Raw genomic sequence first — 22,695 nt, 5'->3', positions numbered from 1 at the left:
TCCAATAGAAAAGTCACTCACTTGGAATCCACTTTTACATATGGGACATCAAGCATCTCTTTGCTGCCAAACATCTCCAGCCACAGGTTCCTGACTTCCTCCCCATTATCGTCCATCAGGAGGTCCAGATTGCGGTCACGGTCAACGACTGAGACTAGTTGGGCCAAAAGGGGTGTGACCACTGCTTGGATTCTCTTCCAGAGAGTGTGTCTGTAGTACAAATATACCATATATACTAACTATACAACTGATAAACTCAGGAAAACAAAAGAAAGTTAGACAATCTATGATAGAAATTATTCATTTTCCATGAATGAATCTTTCATTGAGTAAACAGTGCAGTATCATTAGATAACATACGTGAAAGTTCCCCCTTCCTGAAGGGCATTGATGTTGGACGCCTCGTTTAACACCCAGTTTTTGGGGTTGGGGATGTTGCTCTCATGGTTCTCCAATAGAGAGTGAAGGCGTATCCTCAGGGTCTTTAGGAAAGTGGCTTTAGAACGGAATGCATATATTAAGCTTATCAGTACATTTTCATAAACTAGTTCTTATTAGATAAACTTCATCACAGTTAGTAAACAATTAGTACACAAGCACACAGTAAGTACATTATGGTCATTCGTAATAGTGTTCCTAACCTTTCAGCTCTTCCCTAGTGTCCAGAAGCGTTAGCAGGATCTCCACTCTCCTGGTGCTGAGTGCTCCATTATCCTCTGCATCTCTGAGCATGCTCACTGCACTCTGCACACAGGTCCGCACTAGATCTGTGGTGTCAAACTCTGCCTCCACAGCCTAAAACAACCACAGCATCAAATAAAAAAACATATCATAAACCAATAATTGACTACACTTATAATCAAGAACTTCAATAGGGGACTTACACTACACTTTCCATTACAGTGGTATTTGGAATTACTAATTGTTTCACTACGTGCATTACAGTGTAATGGCTTGGATCTAAATTAGGGCTACGGTTATTGTTGCAAGTACAGTACAGAAATATAATTACCATGCTTGTTACACTGTACTTACAATAGCAATTACTAATTCATACAAGCACTGCAATGTTAAGTGTTACCTGAAGTTATACAACAATTATACATTACAGTATTAAGTGTTTTTGATATACTTACAGAGTGCTCTCGCTCAGGTGGCTCGAGAACGGTGTCATTTGTTTCCATTGCTTAAACAAGAAAGAAAACGTTTATAATTTGATATCAAATTATTACTTCCTAACATCCCGCAACCATGGCATTTCTGGTAATACATTAAAAAATCAGTTTATTTACCCTCAGGCTGCTCCTCAAAAAGATGGCTGATACGCAGATTTTTCAAAGACTGAACATCTGATACAAACTCTTTTGATCTTCTCAGATCATCAATGTGAACTGATTTCCAGAGGCCTTCACAAAAGGGAAAAGGGATGGAAATCCAATTGTTATACCAAAACTGAACTCATTACTGCTTCTCTGTAACATGCTATCAGCATGTGTTGACACTTAATGGATGATCTCACCTCCATGAAATCCAACGAATGAGGTTCCACCTTCAATTCGAGGCAATTTGGTAATGAAATACACAAACACTCTTTCACCACTTGCTGTCCATTTGTTTATTTCATTCATGGAGGAATACCTGAGGGATTAACATATGTATGATTTCAATTAAAGAAATGATAGGACTACAAGTACAAATTAATGTAAACTATTCAACTTGAACATACGCATATCAGATTGCTATTGTAAGGAAAAATGTAGAGGTTACTCACTTGGCAGATGCCAGAATATTCATGCTCTGGGAATCTTCATCATAGTCAGTTTGGATGATCAGGACTTTGTGAGCAGAGGCTAAGTCCAGAAAGTGCCTGAATTGTCAACACATTTGTTAGCAAGATTTCACAGTACATTAAAAGTTGCCATTATAAAGAGTTAAAATAGTTCACTGACTGCTAATTATGAGTGTATATTAAAGTTAATAATAAATAAATATATATGAGTTAACTATTACATTTCCTTTCTTGAGCATATTCTGCAAGGTAATATAAACACATGGGATGAAAATAATTTAGAGCACACCTGATTTCCTTGAGGAAGGAGTGCTCTGTGTCAAACTGTTGCAGTGAAAGCAGTCTGATGTTGCACAGCTCTGTGGAATTCTGGAGCTGTTTGATATCTGCATCTGTCAATAGCCTGGAAAATGTTGTGACCTTCACAAAGAGTACAAAGATTTAGATTCACAATATCAAATGCATTATGTTCTAGATGTATGTTTAAAAGGAAAACAAATGGTGAATTACCTCTGTAAAGTAGACATGGCGCCATTCTTCTACTTGTGTGTGACAGGTAATGAAGTCAGCCAGGGAACTGTGCCTCTGTTCCTCAAAATATTTCCGTGCCAAGTTATCTGCCTCCACATCAGACAATTTGGTGTTGTTCAGTCGAACCACAGAATCTGGAGTGGCACAGTTCAGCAAGACGAGTTTGGCTTCATCCAGGACTCTCCCCTGGCTGTCGGAAACTTCAGACTCATCTTTCATCGTCTCTGTCACTTGCAGGATCACAGAAGAGCAAGTGTCTGAGTGGTAGCCAATGAAGACGTCAGGTGGCGAGTATCTCTTGGTCCTTTGTTGATTGTTTGAGGAGACAAATATTTTGATCCATTTCTCCAGCTGTTTGACAGAATCCTTCTGTTTATCCTTGAGAACAGTGTTGATGTCAATGTAGTGCTTCTCTAGCCTGTTTATCAGAGGAATTGGGAACTGTGTGTAGACCACTTCTTTCTCTTCAATGACAATTAGCTTGAAGTTGTTGTGAACTCTGCACTTGACACGATGGGTTCCTAATCCTAGATCAACATACTTCTGTCCCCCCAAAGAAACATAGTATTGGTTGAGAGCATCGTAGAGACTTTCATAGAGATTCTGTAGGTTCAGAAGCACAACAGTCTGGCCAGTTTCCATGCAGACTTTCACACGGTTGATATTTCTGCAAATCTGAGTGTACTCCTGATCCTTGGGGAAGCTTGAACCAAAGATGATCTCTGGATGGTTGCTGTCTGAGAAAAACGTCCGTTCGAGAATTTGGAGAGCTGCATAGTTTTTGGTGAGGACGAGAAGGTATCGGCACTCATCATCTTGGCGAATTGGATAGATGCTTTGCTTCACCAGCTCAATAGCGCTGATACTATTGGAATTGGAAGGTACCTTCAGATATCCTTTCAGCTCTTCTGTGAAAATTTTGACCACATCCACATCCTCCTTCCCACTGAAGTTCCTCAGAACTGCTTCAATGATTTGAGCCGCACTCGGGCTCTCTTTGGATTCCTTAGTGATGCTGAACATCATCTTCACCAGGCTGTAGAAATCCCGCAGACCAAAAAAACCTTTGCCCTTCTTGCAAATCTTCATATATGCAACGGCAAATGGTGCAAAGAGGTGATTAACCTTCTCTAGAATCATTTTCTCAGATGAACATATGCCTTTTGCACTTTCTTTTAGTTCATTCTGGTCTGGGTCGCCACGAGAAACAAAGATGCCACGGTTCATCTTGGCAGGGTCCAAGGCCCAGTTGGAAATACCAATGAATCCAACCCTTTTGTGGGGCAATGGCTCATCATCAATGCTGCCTTCTTCCAGTAAGGGGTGTAGGGTTTTGAGAGGCATTTTTGGGGAGTCCTCTGCCAATCCAATCTCATCTAGCACAACTACAGAGATGTACTCGTTCAAATTTTTGCTTTCTTGGAAGCGGGCACATTGCTTGAATGTGTTGATGATGCCTTCTGGAGTAGAATGAGGGCTACACTGGAAGGATACCAGATGAATTTGTTTCAGCCTCTTATAAAGTTCAGAGTGTGAAGCTTGGCCCTGCATGGCATCTGCAACCAGAGTTTTGGATAGAGATTTTGAACTCCCAGGCTTCCCAACCAAGAACAGGGGGATTCTTAGCTCAATGCAGATCACCATCATGAAGACATTTTCTTTCAAAGCCTTATTTCTCGCAATTGTCTCTCCCATTGGAACGCCACTTAGGAGAAGGTCCTGAATGAGTGATTGTTCCTGCTTCACCTGCTTCGGGGTGAATCCTGGAAGGAATTTGCATATTTCCGTGTGATACTTGCCTTTTTCCTCCAGGCAGGATTGATAGCACACACCGACAGCCATCAACAAAGACCAAGCAACTCCATCACTGGCAGGTGAGAACAACTGGTCACTCCAATTCTTCTGCACAGTCTTCTGATCCTTCTTCTGTGTCTGGATGAAAGCCTTTAATTCATCCCAAAACATTGAGTGGTTGTCGTAAAACCATACAAATACTTTCATGCAGCGCTCCACATCCCTGAGACTGACAAAGCTACATTCATCTTTCTTCTGCCTCATGAATTTCTGTGATGACAACAACACATCAGTGATCATCCTGACAGATGCTCTGTTGATGGAATTGGTTTCCACCACTCTCTGCACAATTTGCTGGATGTACATTTTTTCAGTGTGGTCATTGAGTTGACCGAAGTCCCAAACAAGAGGGATCATGCTTGGCGGCAACACTTGGACTCTATACACCAGCTGGCGAAGAGGGATGGATCCAAGTCTGTCTTCAGTGTCCTCGGCACTGACCCTGTACCCCAAACCAGCTGCCTCCAGCCTCTTGATCATCTTGTCTGTGTGTTTCCGATAAGGATTGCATGCAGCAATGATCTGCAGTCCTGTTTGGGAGCCAAGTTTTTGTCCCTGCACAGTGTTGTCACAAAGTATCTCCTTAATGCTACTTATGGCTTCGGTGGTATTTGCTTCGTCAAAGAAGAGAACTGAGTCAAAATCGTGTTTCTCTTTATTGGCATCTGCAACAACCATAGCCTCTCGCACTTTGGTGTAGATCATGTCAGACGTAGTTCCTCCGTGAACTTTGACAAGTTTCATGTTCTCTGTGGGTGCTCCACTCCTTCTTAATTCACACAGGAACTTGATGAGCCGGGTCTTCCCACAGCCAGTCTCCCCCATAATGATTACTGGAATACCACATCTGAACCTCATGTGAATTGCCATCATCTTCAGGATGTTGTCGGTTGTGAGCTCATATGTTTCATCAGGGTCTGTTGGCCACTGGATTCCCAGCACACTGCACAGACACTGAATTTTTTCACTTCGTGGAAGTTGGTCAAAGTCAGTGTTAAAAGGAATCCTCTGATGTCTGAGGCCAGTATACAGTTGTTTGGTCATTATGTTTCTCTTGATCACTGCCTTTGTTGAGGGATTAATGGCGTCAACACCATTGTGCTCGTTCATCTGTAGGTGAAATCCAATGAAGGTCATGGACATATGATCACCATTGAAGAAGATGTAGGGATGTGGTTCGGTTTCCCATCTCTTTCTGATGAGGAAAGGGGCTAGGTCTCTTTCATTGAGCCCTTCAAGGTTCATTTGATGACTCCCAGGGCTCTGGTCAGTGATAGAGAGGGATGGAGTGGCGAAGTCTTTGGCCATCAAGATCATGAAGTCAACCACAAAGTTTTTGAATCCCCTCAATGTGTCTCCCACAAATTCAATGTTGCAGAAGACGGATGTCTCACAGTCTTGCAACTGAAGATTGAGGAACCAGGTAAAGTTCCTCAGTTCTGCCCAGGATGGATCAATTATGCCACAGTAGAAGAAGAGCATTTGAAGACATTCTGCATGAGTTCCTTCAACTCCACTGTAGATGAAACTGTCAAGATTTTTACCACTGTGGAAGCGTGTTAGATATTGGTACGGTCTTTGATAGGCCTCACTTCTGAAACACATGTCATCCATGAGTGGGTCCTGACTCTCCAGGACAGGATTAGCTCTACTTTCCATCTCCAACCCCAATACCTCTTTTGGGGAATGGCAGAGGATCTTAATAAAGACTTCGAAGAGAGTGAAGTGTCCCTTGGGGTCCTACAAATACACAAAACCCAAAGCAATTTGAGCAACACTACCTCCACAACTAAAAGAGGATACAAAAGTACATAGGATGACAAAATACACCTGATTGATATTGATAAGTCCAGCATTCCTCATTAGCTATGTGGAAACAGTACTATTGCTAGCATTTAGGTCTAGTCATAGAGAAATGTTAACTTGTGGTGGGCATTTGATAAGGTTATAGCTGTGCACATAAAACCATTTGACATGATATAACAAAATAAAAATATAGGAATACTTACAGATCTTGAGGCATGTCTGGACAGTTCATATGTGGATTCAAGTGTCTCGATGACATACAAGTGTTTGTTGCTACATTTCCACATCAGTCCATCAGAGTCCATCAGGTAACGCAGGAAGAACAGTTTGTAAAGAAATTCCTGCAAGCCTTTCTGCACCTGGGTAAGATAACGTAACATTATTATTATCTATTATCTTTTTATTTTTTTTATTCTATTATTCAATTGTCACTTGATGTTGTTGTTGTTGGTGTTGGTGGTGGTGCTGCTGCTGCTGCAGTAATGCCTTAATTTCCCCTCAGGGTTCAATAAAGCACCTACGTATCTATCTAAATGGCAATAATATAAAGCATCTGACACAGAAAAACATACATGTTTTCTATATTGTCATAGTACAGAGAATACTTACTGAGGATGTTACATCAAAATGAAAGATTTTGAGTTCCCTCGTTTCTGGAGTGTCAAACAAGGACTGAAGAATGATATGTTCATCAATCTTCGGCTCAATTAAGCGAATGCATTTATGGAATGTGGTCCCGATTCTATTGGTTCCATCCAGCTTTTCAAACAACCTCTGTATGTACAAGGATTTGCCTACAAATAGAAAAAATACTTTGTTTGCTTCATGAAAAACTGGGACAATATATAAAGATTAACAATCATTTTGAATATTCGTACACAAGTACACATATTTGTGTTGAATATAATAATATTTGCATTCTTGAAATGTTCTTAATAGGTAACATCTTTAAACACTGTAATCCTTCTAGTAACATCATTTTAGTAACATTTAGTCATTTGGTAATTGCATCATATATGCATAAGTGTAATAAGCAACAGTCCTTAGTTTACTTGTTTACAATTACAAAGCAGCTAATTAAAGTTACTATATTAAACTTTAGACCTCTGGGGGAGCTCTTGAGCTAGGTAACTCCCCTAATTAGACAGAAATATTGTCATGATTGGCCAGACATGGTCACACCTCCCCACAACCATCAGCTGAAGAACGCCAGATTTTAGGAAGCACTTTGTTTGGACCAAAACAGCACTTTATCATGTGACTCATTCCTTGATCGCTACCAATTGATCATGGCCGTTTTGCACTATTTTAAAGGTCAAATTTACATACTGGACCTTAACATTATGCCACCATACAATCAACATCCAAAACAAAATGTGATGTAAAGAATTAGTGACAAAAGTACAAAGAATATTGCAACCTCATTGTACAACACTACGTGCAAGTTTGCTGCTTTGCAATAGACTGTACCAAAACCTTGAATCTCATTAGGGAATGTAACTCCCCCTTGTAATACAATAATTCAGAATAGAGTTGCGGACATCTCGTAGCATCTTTTTAATACAATGTTGTTACTAGAGTGATTACAGAGTAACTACCCGTTTATTGAAGAAACTTAATTAAAGTGCAACTTACCAACACCTGCCCGCTTGGAAGACACAATCCCCACAAACTGTCGACCTCTGAACACAGATGCAGCACTGGTCTGGTCTAGGGGGACAGTGAAGTGTCTGGAGATGTATTTCTGAATACTCTCTAGAGGCTCCTGTGGCACAAAGTCCCGTTTGAACTGACTAAAGGCAGAGGGAATGTATGTGTGCTCTTTGTCTGAGCTGCAGAAGATCACTAGCCCGTAGTTTTTCCCAAAACATGAACTCAGTCTCTGGAAGAGCTTCTCCACTGCGCAGCTCACCTCATAGCTCAACTGATCAGCAAAGAGCAGAGTATAGATTTTCTCACCCAAATAGCCTTCTGTGAGACATCGCCTGAGGAATATCTCCACCTGCTCATAGGGTGTGGACGGGGAACACAGGAGGACTTCATCATAGGTAGGAAGCTGCTCATAATCACTGGTCATGTACAAGCAGATGCTTGAGGTCAAGATTTTATCTTGAGGGCAGATTATGAGATTGGGTTGTCCAGGGAAGAGGCCTTTTGGAAGTTTTCTCCTGACCGTATTCTCTGTTGTTTCTAAGAGCATGGGCTCCTCCTCCTCCTCATCTTCTTCGTGGTTCTCTTTGTTGGCCAATCTCTCCAACAGGCTACCAAGGCTTTGGACATCTAAAGAGTCCTGAATTATGGACCTCATGTCTTTCATGTAGGTTTTCCAAAGCAGATCCAGTTTTCTTAAACCAACAGCCTCATCCATGTTGTTCTGTAACTCCTTAATGGTACATTGGCTCTCAATGGAGGAGTCTTTGTCTTCCACATCTTCATCGTGGTCAAGAAAGGTCTGGAAGCAGATTTTCTCATCTTGCCAATTACTGTTCTTGGGGTTCTTATGAAAACTAGTCCATGTGTCCCACACATGCGACACTGTGCAGTTAGGTTTGATGAAAGAGAGCATCATCAAGACCTTGTCATCCAATTTCCCGTTGAAATTTCTCTGTGTTAAAATATGACACAGGTCGACAATCTGTTCTGCAGTGTAATAGTTGAGGTAATAGTGTTGAGATCTCTCTTTGTCCATGAAGTTTCTCCAGTCATCCAAACACACCTCCATCTTCCGACATAGGTCTGTGAGCTGCTCCACTGCATTGCCATTCACTGTGATGTTTCCTTGGATGTTGCTGAGATTGAAGTCCATTATGATACAAGTGTCACTTTGTGTATTGCAGTGAATCTTTGCTGCCCAGTTCCTGAAAAGTGGATTCCCGGCAGCATAAAGGTCTACAAATGTGTTAGCTAACCTCTGGACACTGTCAAAAACCTGAGAAGATAAGATTTTTCCCCCAAAAATAAATAAAAAGAAGGTTAGTACAGTTTGAGGTCATGTACAATATATATATATATATTATCCCATGGTATACTGCGGTTAAATTTGGGGACATTTTAACGGTAAAAATTGGATACCGCCCAACCCTAATATATATATATATATATATATATATATATATATATATATATATATATATATATGCTTTTATCATTAGCCATTGAAGACATTCTCATGTGGTAAATATATAAATATATGCATTTTCAATTAGGTCTTGCATTTGAAAAGCCAAGACAATGAAGCCCTCAAGGAGCCTAGAGCAATACAACCAAAACATGAATATTTTCAGATATTAACATTTCTGGTATTCGGATGATAAATGGCAAATCACAATACCTCAGTAAAGTGATCCACTTCACTCTGGCTTTGCTCGCCTTTCCCAGACATCAGCATGAGTTTATTCTGCAGCTCTCTCAGGTCCTCTAAGGAAGAGTTGCGCATCTGATCTGGCTCATGCTCCTCTGGAAGCTGGAGGTTCAGGGCTGTTTCTAAACTCAGCTAGCCAAGGAAGCAATGGACAAGAACCAGTATCAACTCAATCCATTAATATAGGCATGCTCATCTACATATACAGTATATTGTAAACAATGTTTAACTATGACAAGACATTTTGGATTTGGAAATCTATACAATGGATATCCATAGCACTGAAAGATGCATGTGTAAAATAATATGTATAGTATATATATATATATATATATATATATATATATATATATAATATATATAATATATCATATAGTATGTATGTTTAAGGAGACCTTTTTGTGGCTGTGTGCACTGATAACATATATGCCTCTTTTATTGATGGATGTGGCCAAGGACAGAGAGGACAGTTCAACAGAGCCATGGCTGTCCTTCACAGTCTTCAACCACTCCAAATGACGTGCAGCATCCCTCTGCAGAAAAACATAGGTAAATCTCAACAAGAATGGGTGAAAGTGAAATACATATTTAGAGTTTAAAGGGGCAATCTGGGAGTCAAACAATAACAAAGTGGTCCCCTTACACTTTTTGGGTAAACAGCTGAAGCGTGGAGCTCGAGAAATTTAACCACTTTTAAATTCAAACATGGAGCTATGGATGCAACGGATTGACCATCCATGAGATCAGAATGATAGTTCTAACCATGTTTTAAAGGTATACAGTGTTTCTTTACAAACAGTGGATTATAACAATCTTATATTTTGGGTTCTAAAAGGAACTAAGTTCATGAGGCATTATAAGTCATATTCTACCAGAATCAATGGCTGAATATTATTAATTTAAATTAAAGAAAACTGATGTACTAATCCCAGATTGCCCCTTTAAAACACTCCATAGGAGTGTTAAGAGTATGAGATGTGACGTTGTTTTGCTATTCTGAACTGAACGATTCAGTCTTTCTCGTTAAGTAAATTTCCAACATTCATATCAAACATAATAAGAGACAAAAATCTAACCAGCTTTTCTGGTATCTTTGTGTCATTTTCCAATGCCTTCCAAAGTTTTGCCAAAGCCTCCTTGAAGGCATCAAAGTCAGAATCTGGCTGTAGCCCGTAGAGCATGGAGGAGTAACCAAGAACAGCGTCATGGAAACAGGCCACACGGTCCACCTCCATGTCATTCTCTCCCGCAGAGATGGAGGCCAGGTCAATAAACACTTTGAGCTCATTGATATCTGTAATAACAAAACATGACTGAAAATAAAGCCAATTTCTGTTCCATGTAAACATAATTTAAATTAGCCATTGCCAACCCTCACTAGTTAGTTAACTGTCCTTATTTGAAGTCTTGTGTCTACTATGACTGACCTTCAAGAGCTTCTTTGACCCATGACACAAAGTTTCCTCTCAGGCCAAGCTCCCGAAGACACTGCCTTCGAGCTTCTGTGATGTCCTCAAGAACCTTCTTGGTCCCCAACAAATTGTCATCAATGCGATTCAGACACTCTTTCTTAAAGTCTGCTTTATTCTGAAAGGAAATATGTACAGTACAGATTAACAGTACTATTGGTAATGGCACTGCATACATTTAACTTTCTCAAAGTACAGTTTATTTACCAGTAATTTGATGTATAATGTTTTTAAAACAAAAGATTGTAAAGGAATCTCACCACTTCAAGCAATGTCTGTGGTATTTTGAAGTCCCCTAGAGGACAGATTGTCTCTCTGACCGCCATAATAACCTCAGCTGATTCCAGTGCTAAATGAAGATCATGGTACTGTTGGATCTGCTCGATCCGCCTCTTGATCCATTTTCTATCATCAGAGAGGTTGATTGTGCACATGGTCTCCAGCTCCTTTTTCATCTCCTCAGACCTGCCTTTATAGACCTCAAATATGCTGTCCACTTCCTCCAATGATAAAGTGCCAGCTTTCAAACTCTCATAGATCCTTTTATAGTTATCATAGCAACCCTGAAATATGTTGCTCTGAATCAGGTTCAGGGTGTACACTTCTTGAAACCTGACAGGTTGTGGTTCGGTCTCATCTGTGTCAAGTTGGTTGTGCGAAAGTTTTTTAGCTTGATTCTCCCAGCACATGGTGAAAATGAAACTGTCCCGGATAGCATTTAGCTCAGATGCCATCTGCCTTGTGTCATCACTGAGGTTGAAGTGTGTGACCACTCCAGTTACCTCAGAGGAGCGCCCATCGATCGTGTGAACTTCCATGAAGTCATCCAGAGTCATCAGATCTATGTCCTCTTGGTTTTTGTGCTCCAGTTCGCTCACATCGACTGTAGATTACAATGAGATGAGTTTGAACCAGTCAAGCCTATATGATATTACTTGTGAAATACAGTTCAGTGTGCAGATGCATGTGACATTCTCTGCATGGCTTGCTGCTTTTATCTTATCAGAACTATATTGTAAGCACTAAAGAAATACAGTAAATATCCACTGAGAAGATTAACTTCCAATTTTGGCTGATATTTCATTAGGTTGTCAGAAAAGTGAATTACTTATTTATTTAAAATAAACCTTTTGTTGATTTCTGCTTAAAATCACGGTTAAAATGGGAAAGAAGAAATGCCTTTTCGCAAATTCAACCATCCAAGCCTTTTTTCCCCCAGAGAGTACAACATTTGTGATCCTATACCAACTGTACACACCTTTGAGATGATTCTTGAGTTTGCAGCAGATCAAAAGTAGGCCCTCAACCAGTGCCTTGTCATGGTAAACAGCCTCAACTTCCTCTTCTCTTTGTCTCAATAATCTTTTCATGACTTTGTCATTCTTGCAACGACCATCATCACATAGGCCATCTGTTGTAGGTAACATTAGTATAGACACACAAAGTGCAGGTTTAGCCATCTGTATTTCTAAAATACTGTAAAAACTGTAAGAACAAAAAAAGATAGAGCAATCACCTATCTTCAGCAGCTCAATGAATTCCTTTTTATGTTCGAGGACTTGATTCAGAGTCTTGATCTGGATATTCCCATTGATGAATTTGTCTGAGACAAAATTAAACGCAGAGCCAGCCACAGCCATTCGTTCTTTAGCATCATCTGTTAACTGGTCGATCAATTTCCCATTTGATCCTACAAAAAAACATATTGTACATCATCTGTGTCAAAATATGATATATATACACTGAACACAATTCTAAACGCAACACAAGACAAAACGGCACATTTTAGAGTGGCCTTTTATTGTAACCAGTTTAAGGCACACGTGTGCAATAATTATGCTGTCTATTCAACATCTTGATATGCCACATCTGTCAGGTGGAGTATCTCAGCAAAGGAGTGCTCACTAATTAATTAAATTAAAGATTATTTTAAAGAAATAGCCCTTTTCTATACATAGAAAAAGTTTGTAGCAAAATTGGAGCAAAAACAAAAGTTTATATTTATGTGTTGAATATATATTTCCCCCACTGTGTATATTGTTCTGACATTTACCAAGGAATTGGATCCCTTTAGAAATACCCTCACACACCTCTACTGTTTCTATAGACATTTATTCAAAACATAAATGTGCAATGTAAATGTGCAAATAGCAGCTGCAGGACAAAAGTTATACACAAATGTTAGCTTTTCACCTTGTATTTGAAAGATGCTTTTGGCCATGGACCAGTTGAGAAGGTGCTCCAGCACCAACTCCTCGCCTTCTAAGTACTGCCCAGTGGCATCTGTAGGCCAGGACTTCAGGACTATCACAGAAATCAGTTTCCCAAATTTACTGAAGTCATGTTTCTCCAACAGATCCGAAAGAACTCGGTCTGACTTATCCTGATCAGAGAAAGAGGTGAAACATGTGGTGAGACAAGTATAACCAAAGACTTGAATGCTTCAACTCTCTAAAAAAAGGTCTAGATTTACTTCAGGTATCTAAGTATTTGAGAGATGTGTATATCAAACAATTATCTTGCCTGACAAATGGCAGTAACTGCCTCCAAAGCACATTTCTCCAGAGAATTGCACAAAGACGTATTTTTCACTTCATCGATTTTGTTGCAGAAGATTTCAATCTGACGTATGGGTTTTTCCTGATAGATGGACAAATCAAGTTTTAATTCTATGGTATAAATAAATAGCATGTTTCCATGTTAATGTAATGTTGATCTGACCTCTTTGAGTTTTCCTTCAAAGTCATTCAGGAAAGTACATCTCCAGTGTTCAGTGCATTCCTCAGTACCTACAGTGAGTGAAGTCAACTTGTTCCAGACCTACAAAAAAACAGGATGCCTTTCATGAACCTTGTCACAGGCCCATTTATTACCAAAACATATTGTGATGAAAATACAATATTCATTATGTGTACAAATGAAAGTGAAATTGTTACCATAATCTCAGTCTTTGAAGTGAAATCAACACATTGAGACCATTGTTTAACCAAGGGGTTCTGGAATGTGTTTCGCCGCCAATCCCTCAATAGTTGAAGGGTCTCCTCCAACACATCTTTTATACTGTCCATTGACTGGAAATACACAATGTTGCTCAAATTCAGTAATTCCACAGACCATAACTTTAAGAAAATCGATACTGTATGTATAATAATGTACATATATTAAAAAAACAATGTGGATCTCTTCAACCACAGTAAGCAATAAGAGACTAAATGGTTTAGTAGTAGTATTATTATTACTATTATTATTAATAATATTAATAATAATAATAATAAATAATAATAATTTATATAATTATTATTATTATTATACTATCCTAAAGTGTTCCTTATTTATTCATATATAATAATGGAATATATTCCATAACTAATTAATTTCTCTAGGTCGTTGCTGCGAAAATATTACGGTAGTTGGTATCAGGGATGTTGCACTACATGACTGTGTTTTGTGGGAAACTGTTATGTCTGATGATAGCCTAAAATGTTATTATCATGAAATAGAAATGCATTTTCAATTGGATTTAAATCTGAAGATTGACTTGGCCAGTGAAACATTTGTGCTTTTTGGCCCTGAAAAACTCCCTAGATGCTGTGGCAGTATGTTTGGTGTAATTGTCTTACTGTATAATTTTGCATTTGCTTATACTCGAGCAGACAAGATAATAATAATAATATGTTTTATTTTTATAGCACTTTTCCTGTAAACGTTGCAGCTCAAAGTACTTTAATCTGTTTTAAGATGTTTCTACACTTCAGAATACATTCTGCTGCTGCTGTCAGCAGTAACATCATCAACTAGAGAGGTACAATTTCTGTGGAAATTGCGAAGTGTGCTTGCCCCGAAACCCATATTGGGGCATTTAAGCCAAGAAGTATAAACGCTGTGGCTTGATATTGAACGTGTCAGTTAAAAGCTTAACATTTTAAAGTGAAGCATATCTGTAGCTGGGACCACAGTAACCAAGATGACCATTGGTAACACACTACGCCGTAATGGATTAAAATCCTGTAGCGCCCCTGCTCAAGAAGACAGGCCCGTCTGAAGTTTGCCGATGAGCACCTGAATGATTCAGAGGAGGCTTGGGAGAAAGTGCTGTGGTCAGATGAGACCAAAATCGAGCTATTTGGCATCAACTCCACTCGCCGTGTTTGGAGGAGGAAAAATACTGACTTTGACCCCAATAACACCATCCCGACCATCAAGCATGGCGGTGTAAACATTATGCTTTGGGGCTGTTTCTCTGCTAAGGGGACAGGACGACTTCGCCGCATTGAGGGGAGGATGAACGGGGCCATGTACCATGAAATCTTGGGTGAGAACCTCCTTCCCTCAGCCAGGACACTGAAAATGGGTCCTGGATGGGTGTTCCAGCATGACTATGACCCGAAACATACAGCTAAGGCAACAAAGGAGTGGCTCAAGAAGAAGCACATTAAGGTCATGGAGTGGCCTAGTCAGTCTCTGGACCTTAATCCCATAGAAAATCTGTGGAGGGAGCTGAAGCTTTGAGTTGCCAAGCGACAACCTCCAAACCTTAAGGATTTTGAGAGGATCTGCAAAGAGGAGTTGGCCAAGATCCGTCCTGGGATCTGCGCAAACTTGGTGACCAACTACAAGAAATGTCTGACCGCTGTTCTTGCCAGCAAGGGTTTCTCCACCAAGTACTGAGTCATGTTTTGCTAGGCCTATCTTGTTTTTGATATTCTGTCTCTCACAGTTAAAATGAACCTACCATTCAAATGATAGACTGTTCATTTCTTTGTATGGGGGTTAACTCACAAAATCAGCCGGGTGTGAAATACTTATTTTCTCACTGAATAAAAGGGTTGTAATTTCTAAATGGTGAAACCAATCTGAAAAAAGAAAAAATTGTTTGTTTGATTTCAAATCCAAACTATTGAAGTATATAGGTAAGGGACACAAACTGCTTCCTCTTTCCAATAGGTACAGTATGGAGCACTTTTACTGTATGTAAAAAAAACATTGCATCACTTTAGTTTTATAATAACAGTTTGTGTGGTATTCTACCTGGGACTGGGAGCTCCATGCAGGTTCTGCAATCAGACAGACAAGGCTAAGGCACTGCAGTGGAATCTCACTGCGCTCTGGCTCTGTAGTATCTTTACAGAGAGTCTCAAGAAGAATCACAGCTGTTTTCAAGCAAAACTCCCTGTATCTGTCATAACTGATCAAATAAAACAATACAAAGTGAATACAATTTACCATCTCACAGAAAACGGAATACTTGTTGTATTGCTCTGTAATGACTTTATTTATATTTATTTTTACCTGGGTTGCTGTCCATTGAAATTCTGGATGAGATGTGACAGCAACTCCATCAGTTCCTGTATCAATCATACAACTATGTTACACATAACTATACATTATTGTTATTATTTAGCTTTTATACCTTTCAATGGCTGCTATTACTCAAAGCAGCATGGAGCTGTTAAAGAGGAACTGAAGCGAAAACCCAATTGTCTATGTGGCCTCTGTAGCATACATTAATTCTAGCACCAATCAGTTTTTACGGTTAATTGTTACTTCCCGATTGACTCCAATTTTGAAGGTTGGGCTTTGGCTGGTACATCAAACCACACCTTCAAGAAACAGGTCTCATTTTGATATATATATTTTGTTTAAATGAGGAGCAGGAAAATCAAGGTGGATTGGTTGCAAGCAACACCATTGTCTTTGTAAGCAGTAACAACTGACTTTTTAAGAATACATACCACATAGTTTGAGTAATTAATTCCAGACTTGAGACTGAACTGAAGTTGATGTAGAATGTCCAAAAGGCCCACAGGGATGATTGACAGATAGCTCAATAAATCATTCAGGCCAATCAGAGACATCCAGGAGCACGCAAGGAGACGATCCACCTCCACCAGGTGTGTGTGTTCTCTCATGATGTTCATAAGGGCCCTGGAATCACAGAAAGTGTCTCAGTAGGATTACAAGACATCACATGTGACATGTGCAAAGAATAGAGTATTAAAGGGATGTCCTGCTTTTTAAACATTATTTTGTGTGACCATGAACTTTTGTGTGACCATGAACTTTTGTGTGACCATGAACACAGACAGTTTTTAGTTACCTTTTTTTCTTTTTTAGTTACTAACGAGCCATATTTTGAGCAAAAGGGTCCCATTCATTCTGGATGTAGTATGTCCCAAGCATAACAAAGTGACTTTTCAGAAAAAGAATGCAGATGTCTTCTGAGAGGGATTCGGTCATAACATGAGTATTGAACAATTTTTTAATTCAACATATTATTTCCATTGCAGCTATCCACATTAAATTTAGACCAGAAATTGGTATCAACTCAATAAAAAGACACAGCTAAAGAAATTGTAACATTCCAATCCATAAAAAGCAATGGATTGGAGTGTTATAATGTATTTACCTGTGTAGCTTTACTTAATACAAATGTTAATACAAATGTCTAGTCTAAATGTCATATACCTGAGTGAATACCTGCAATGGAAATACTGTATTGTGTTGAATTAAAAAAAAAAAGATATGTTGAATGCTTATATTTCCCCAATGTTATGTCTGTCTGGGCCGGTCAACTTCACCCAAGGTCAGAGCCAAAACATGAACAAATTGTCAAGAAGTGGAACAACCCTTTAAGTAGGAAAATTATAGTTATTTTCTTACTTTTCTCAGCTAATCAACTACATTTTTAACTCAGGTCAATGAGGAGATCAACTGGAATTCAATTCATCATTTGAAATACAACTAGTCCAAACTATATTGTTTGTATGTGATTGCATTTTTTAAATTATTATTTCTTACCCCAACCATTCATACAGTATTGTAGTATTCATACAGTATTATAAAATAATAAACATCTCATTACTCAATTGCTCCATACCTTGTATCGTTTGAGTCTCTGTAGACATGATCTCCATTGAACCCTTTCAACCCAGTCCAGGTAGCAAGCTCTGGTCTGATGGCAGGTGGAACAGGCTCAAACGGCTTGCTGTCCCCTCTCAGAAGATGCACAAGAGGGATAACCAAGATCCATCTCGCGTTTCTATCCCTTCTTGCAATGTTGTAGAGTGTCTCAAGTGCATCTGAAACACTAGAATAGAGACAAATAGTGCCATTTAACAAATCTGGAAATATATTTTATAGAAGTACAAAATACCGTAAATTAAATAACTGCAACATAAATATTTCAATCTTCAAATTTACATAAAATTATTATGAACTTCATACCCTATTTCATCTGGTAGACCTTGTGTGAATTCTGACCAGTAAGCCAGGAACTCTTCTCTTGGTTTTCTTGGTAGGCAGAGCAGCTTACATAGACAAGAGAGCTGACCTCTGATTTCCTCCTGTAAATACTTGTTGTACACAAGCATGGTAATAATTCCTGCTTGAAGGGGGTCTGAGAGGAAAACCTTTTCACCACCCTTTTGGGACTGAGGGAGTATGTTTTCCTGCATGAAACTTTTCATGAGGCTTTTCACCTGAGAATCAAGAAGTATTGACAAAAGAAAACTAATTATCACTTCCTAAATGACCTTTTCTAACCTCACAGACACTTACACAAAATCAACTGAATTGCATTTAAACTGGCTCATTTTCAGTATCAGTTTGAATTCATGCTTTATATCAAAACTTTCTTTCAATTATTTGTTCAAACACCATTTTATAGACATCCCAAAAAAACGTAATTTATAAACAAATCTACCTGTTCTTCTCCATATGGTAAACCCCATGGTTTTGCCAGGCCATCATGAACATAGGGATATTTGTATGTGATGAAGAACTGCTGGAGCTGGGAAAAGAAGTTCCTCACGTTCGTCCCACTCCAGGTTCTCAGGAGATCAAAGATGGTGTTCAGCATCACCTCTCCAGCTTTCTCCCTTCCCTTCATCACAACTTCCTTAGCATTATCCCAAAACCAGTTACGCTTCAGTTCTGGATATATGACATCATCATACTGGTGCCATTCCGCTTTAGATAGGAAACAAATGTGAATGTCTCATAAGAACTCCATAGGCAAATGTATTTCTTCCTTTCAATACACTGTTATTGTTTGAAAACCAACAATCAGATATCTACAGGAGGCCTATAATGGAATATATTTGCAATTCGAACCAGATTGAGCCATATTGATTCTGATAACATGATAACAGAATAGTTTATATCTACCTATTATTAATAATAATGAAACAATTGAAACAATCAGTTTTGGGATGATAAGACATTACTATACCGTCATGCGTTAAAAGATCATGCCTGATGGTCAGGCATCTGTTGACATATTGCTTGGTGTTTGACTGATAGATGCACTCAAATGCAGATTCATAGTAGTTTCCACAATACTTATAGACATAATATTTATAGGGTATGGTGTGGGGAATATTGATGTTCTCTTTGGAAATCACCAGTCGTCCTTCAACAAGGAATTTATGTTTCCCTAAATCCCTGTGTAAACAAGTATTCAGAAAAAAAGAAAAAATATATTAGATATTAGAAATATAGTAGATACAAAATAAATCTAAACATCAATGGGAAGAGTTTAAACAATAATAGAACAAGCTGAACAAAATTGGTAAGAAAAGTAGATATTCATGTGGATTCTACAAAGAGCTTTACCGGGTCATAAACATTTCAATGCCATCTCTGTCCCAATTTCCATAAAGATATCCAGATCTTAAGAAAATCCTGTCATTTGGGCCCAAATCCTTGGATGTGACAGCATGGAAGTAGATGGTGAGGTCATCACTGCCAGGAACCTGCTGTGTGCCTGGTGACCTATTTGGGTGAGACACATGTTGCTTTGATGTCATTTAATTGGCAGGGACTACGGAGTGGAGAAGATGAACCTATAACAGTAAACATGGTTTAAGTGTTAGATGGGACCAATTCCATCTAAGAACTGGACTTACAACTGGGGAGGTTGAGACTGCTTGTGAGTTTCTTTGTTCTTTGATGACATCTGCTGGTGGACCTCTTCATTGCTTTGGCCCGGGGTGTTTGAATGTGAAAGGCCAGCAGCTGATGACTTGGAGGCATCACCATCAGCAGCATTACTCTGATTCTTTGGAACCTGTGTCATCTCTGATGCACATACTTTTCCACTTGTGTCACCAGCCTAATAAAGGAAAATAAGGTTATTGAAATCAAACTAGGGGTGGGCATCGACGATCGATAATTGATCGATAAGGATCTTGGTCGATCACAAAATAAAACATTTGGTCGATCACCAAAAAAAAAAAATTTTTTTTTTTTTTTTTTTGTGATCGACCAAATGTTTTATTTTGTGATCGACCAAGATCCTTATCGATCAATTATCGATCGTCGATGCCCACCCCTAAATCAAACACAAGCTATTCCATATGATAATGTGAATAACAATTGAACGGAAATAGACTATTACCTCTGCTTTGTTAGGGCCAAAAAGCCTCTGATTATTGGTCCCTTGGGTTTGGTCCGCACACTTCTGTGAATTTCCTTCAATCTTGGTACTCTGGTCTCTCTGCTTACTGATTCCAACCCCCTGGTTTCCTCCACCTCCCTGGCTCCTGGACCGCTCCCCTGTCTCTTGTGTAGTCCCCACTAGCGCTCCTTTATAAGACAACTTCTCTGTCTGTTGGCCTTCTCCTGGAAACGGATCTGCTCTTTCAGATATGGATGAGCCTTTTTTCTCATTCTCAGACAACTTCTGTGTTACCGAGGTAGAATATGTCATGGGTTGTGCTTGACTGGTGTTTGGCTCATCTGTTGACTCCGAAATGTTCTTATCACTGGACACTTGGGACTGGTCACCACACTTCTGTGAGTTTGCTTCACTCTGATTAGTCATGCTTTCAGTCTCAAGGCTTCTTGCACCGTCATTACCTCTAGACAGCTCCCGTGAATCTGGTAGGGTCCCCTTCAGGATATCTTCATCTGAGAGCTTATTGGCAGGTTGTGCTGAGACTGAGACAGGTCCTGTGTTCTGATTGGCTGTCTCAGGTGTGGATGAACCTGTTTGCTCAGATGACTCATGTGTTACTGAATTAGGAGTAGCAGAAGGAGTAGGAGGTTGTGTTTGAGTATTTGGCTCATCTGTCAGGTAACCTGCATTGACATTCGGTAAGGCCTTGCTCTGGTCTTCTGGCAGTACTTGGTTTGGGGAGGGGGGGTTGGTGGGAGTGGCATCAAGTGTGGCAGTGTTACCGACAGAAGCAAGTGTCGGAGAGGCATGTATCTCTACAGCAGCCATCTCACTGCCAGATGACTTCTCTTCCTCCTGACTGATGGAGCTGGAAGAAAGGGAGGCTTCTCTCTTTCCTTTCTTCTTTTTCTAGACATACATATACAAACATGCAACACATGAACAAATGAAACCTGTTATCAACACATTATTTACCTGCCTTTCAAATGACATAAACTTTGAAGATTTGTATCTAACTAAGAAAAATGATTGAATAACTTTGCAAAGATTGACACCTTCTTCTTGACATTGCCCCCCGGCTCTTCACTGGAGTGTGTCTTAGACATGTCAGCCTTGCTCTCTGATCTCAGAGGTCCATCCTTCTTCTGGGGCTCTGCCTTAGAGGCTCCATGCTCTGAGGTGGTTTCATCTGACATACATAGATGACAATGCAATACATGATACAGACACTGTTGTCACTGTTGTCTTTCAGATTCCATAGCTTTGATAACTTCCTGTCACAGGACAGCACCATATGACTGTGTTATATAACCCAGGTATTAAACCATTAAACTATAGTTACCTTTATGGTTGGAGTGTGGCTGCACAACAACCTTAAATGCCTATACAGTACCTTGCACTTCTGCCTCCAATAATTTAATGCCAAGTAGGAAATGGTGCCCAAATTATAAATAATACTAATTTATTTAAAAAATAAAAAAAAATGTTACCTGTTGTGCAGACTTGGGACTGGATATGTGAGCCACATTCACAACAGAATTTGAATGAATCTCCCACAGTGTGCCCACAATTTGGGCATTTCATCTCGTTGTATCTGTTTGAAATGAATCATAAATGAATAAATGAATCATAAATTTATGAATCATAAATGTTAATCACGCGCTTTTCAAAAGTGAACAACGTCCACACATACAACACCAGAGGAAGCTCCACGAACCACGTTCAACCGCGGTGCACCACAAACAAGGGGTTAAACTCGTTTGCAAACTATGCAGTAAAAATGTGGAACGCCCTTCCTATAATCTTAAAGGAGTGCAAAACACTGCCCACCTTCAAAACCACTCTCAAAAAACATTTACAGGAGGCTGCAATCCGTAACTGGACCCTCTAAATCAAAAATCAGATTAAAAGACCCGAACTACCCACTGTACATACTTTGTGTTTTGTCCCCCGCCCCCACCTGTGGTGTATGTCCCCACCTGTCCTACCCGCTGTACATACCTGATGTGTTGTTGTATTGTTCTTCCCATGATGGATGTATGTTTATCTTGTAGATAGTAATAGTTATTTGTCTGTATTATCTTGTAGATAGTACTAGTTTTTTTGTCTGTCTTACATGTAACGATGAATTGAAAATCAAGGACCCCAATTGAAATAAGCCAGTGGCTTTCTTGGGTTTTTATCCTGTTAGTTGACCTTGTATGTAATATGTACTACCATGTACCTACTTCTGCAAATCTTCTAATAAAGTTTTCAATCAATCAATCAATATGGACCGACGTAAATCCATCGGCCACACCCGAACATGTTGACCGAACAACAGGCTATGTTGATAGCTAGGCTTTAACTACGGCTATATTACATTTTCTATTTTCTCGATAATTAGGATATAACCATTCATAGACAGATGGACAAATCGCTTCAAAAGAGTGAAAAAGTGACTTCCTTTACCTTTTTTGCGATTGGTGAGCTTCATCACTCGTCTCCG

General features: G+C 39.4%; 1 protein-coding gene across 1 annotated transcript in view; it reads right to left on the bottom strand.

Moving 5' to 3' along the window:
- LOC308167840 (E3 ubiquitin-protein ligase rnf213-alpha-like) overlaps positions 1-18,698 on the bottom strand; it is a gene marked incomplete at both ends in the record, with an annotated part of 32,065 nt that extends 13,367 nt beyond the window's left edge. Inside the window, 24 exons of the mRNA XM_080542318.1 lie at positions 22-210; positions 361-496; positions 642-782; positions 1,293-1,406; positions 1,520-1,638; positions 1,772-1,867; positions 2,079-2,209; positions 2,300-5,914; positions 6,184-6,339; positions 6,590-6,774; positions 7,616-8,909; positions 9,312-9,473; positions 9,737-9,874; positions 10,418-10,635; positions 10,769-10,928; positions 11,071-11,693; positions 12,069-12,221; positions 12,327-12,500; positions 13,004-13,193; positions 13,334-13,450; positions 13,532-13,630; positions 15,839-15,995; positions 18,035-18,288; positions 18,513-18,698. Coding sequence (XP_080398444.1) covers positions 22-210; positions 361-496; positions 642-782; positions 1,293-1,406; positions 1,520-1,638; positions 1,772-1,867; positions 2,079-2,209; positions 2,300-5,914; positions 6,184-6,339; positions 6,590-6,774; positions 7,616-8,909; positions 9,312-9,473; positions 9,737-9,874; positions 10,418-10,635; positions 10,769-10,928; positions 11,071-11,693; positions 12,069-12,221; positions 12,327-12,500; positions 13,004-13,193; positions 13,334-13,450; positions 13,532-13,630; positions 15,839-15,995; positions 18,035-18,288; positions 18,513-18,698 — 8,807 coding nt within the window. The remainder of the gene's footprint in view (positions 1-21; positions 211-360; positions 497-641; positions 783-1,292; positions 1,407-1,519; positions 1,639-1,771; positions 1,868-2,078; positions 2,210-2,299; positions 5,915-6,183; positions 6,340-6,589; positions 6,775-7,615; positions 8,910-9,311; positions 9,474-9,736; positions 9,875-10,417; positions 10,636-10,768; positions 10,929-11,070; positions 11,694-12,068; positions 12,222-12,326; positions 12,501-13,003; positions 13,194-13,333; positions 13,451-13,531; positions 13,631-15,838; positions 15,996-18,034; positions 18,289-18,512) is intronic.
- Positions 18,699-22,695: the final 3,997 nt, after the last annotated feature.

The sequence above is a fragment of the Nansenia antarctica genome (genome assembly GCF_963989245.1).
Source record: "Nansenia antarctica genome assembly, chromosome: 11".
NCBI classification, from domain to species: Eukaryota; Metazoa; Chordata; class Actinopteri; order Argentiniformes; family Microstomatidae; genus Nansenia; species Nansenia antarctica.
This window is presented reverse-complemented; position numbering and strand designations above follow the sequence as displayed.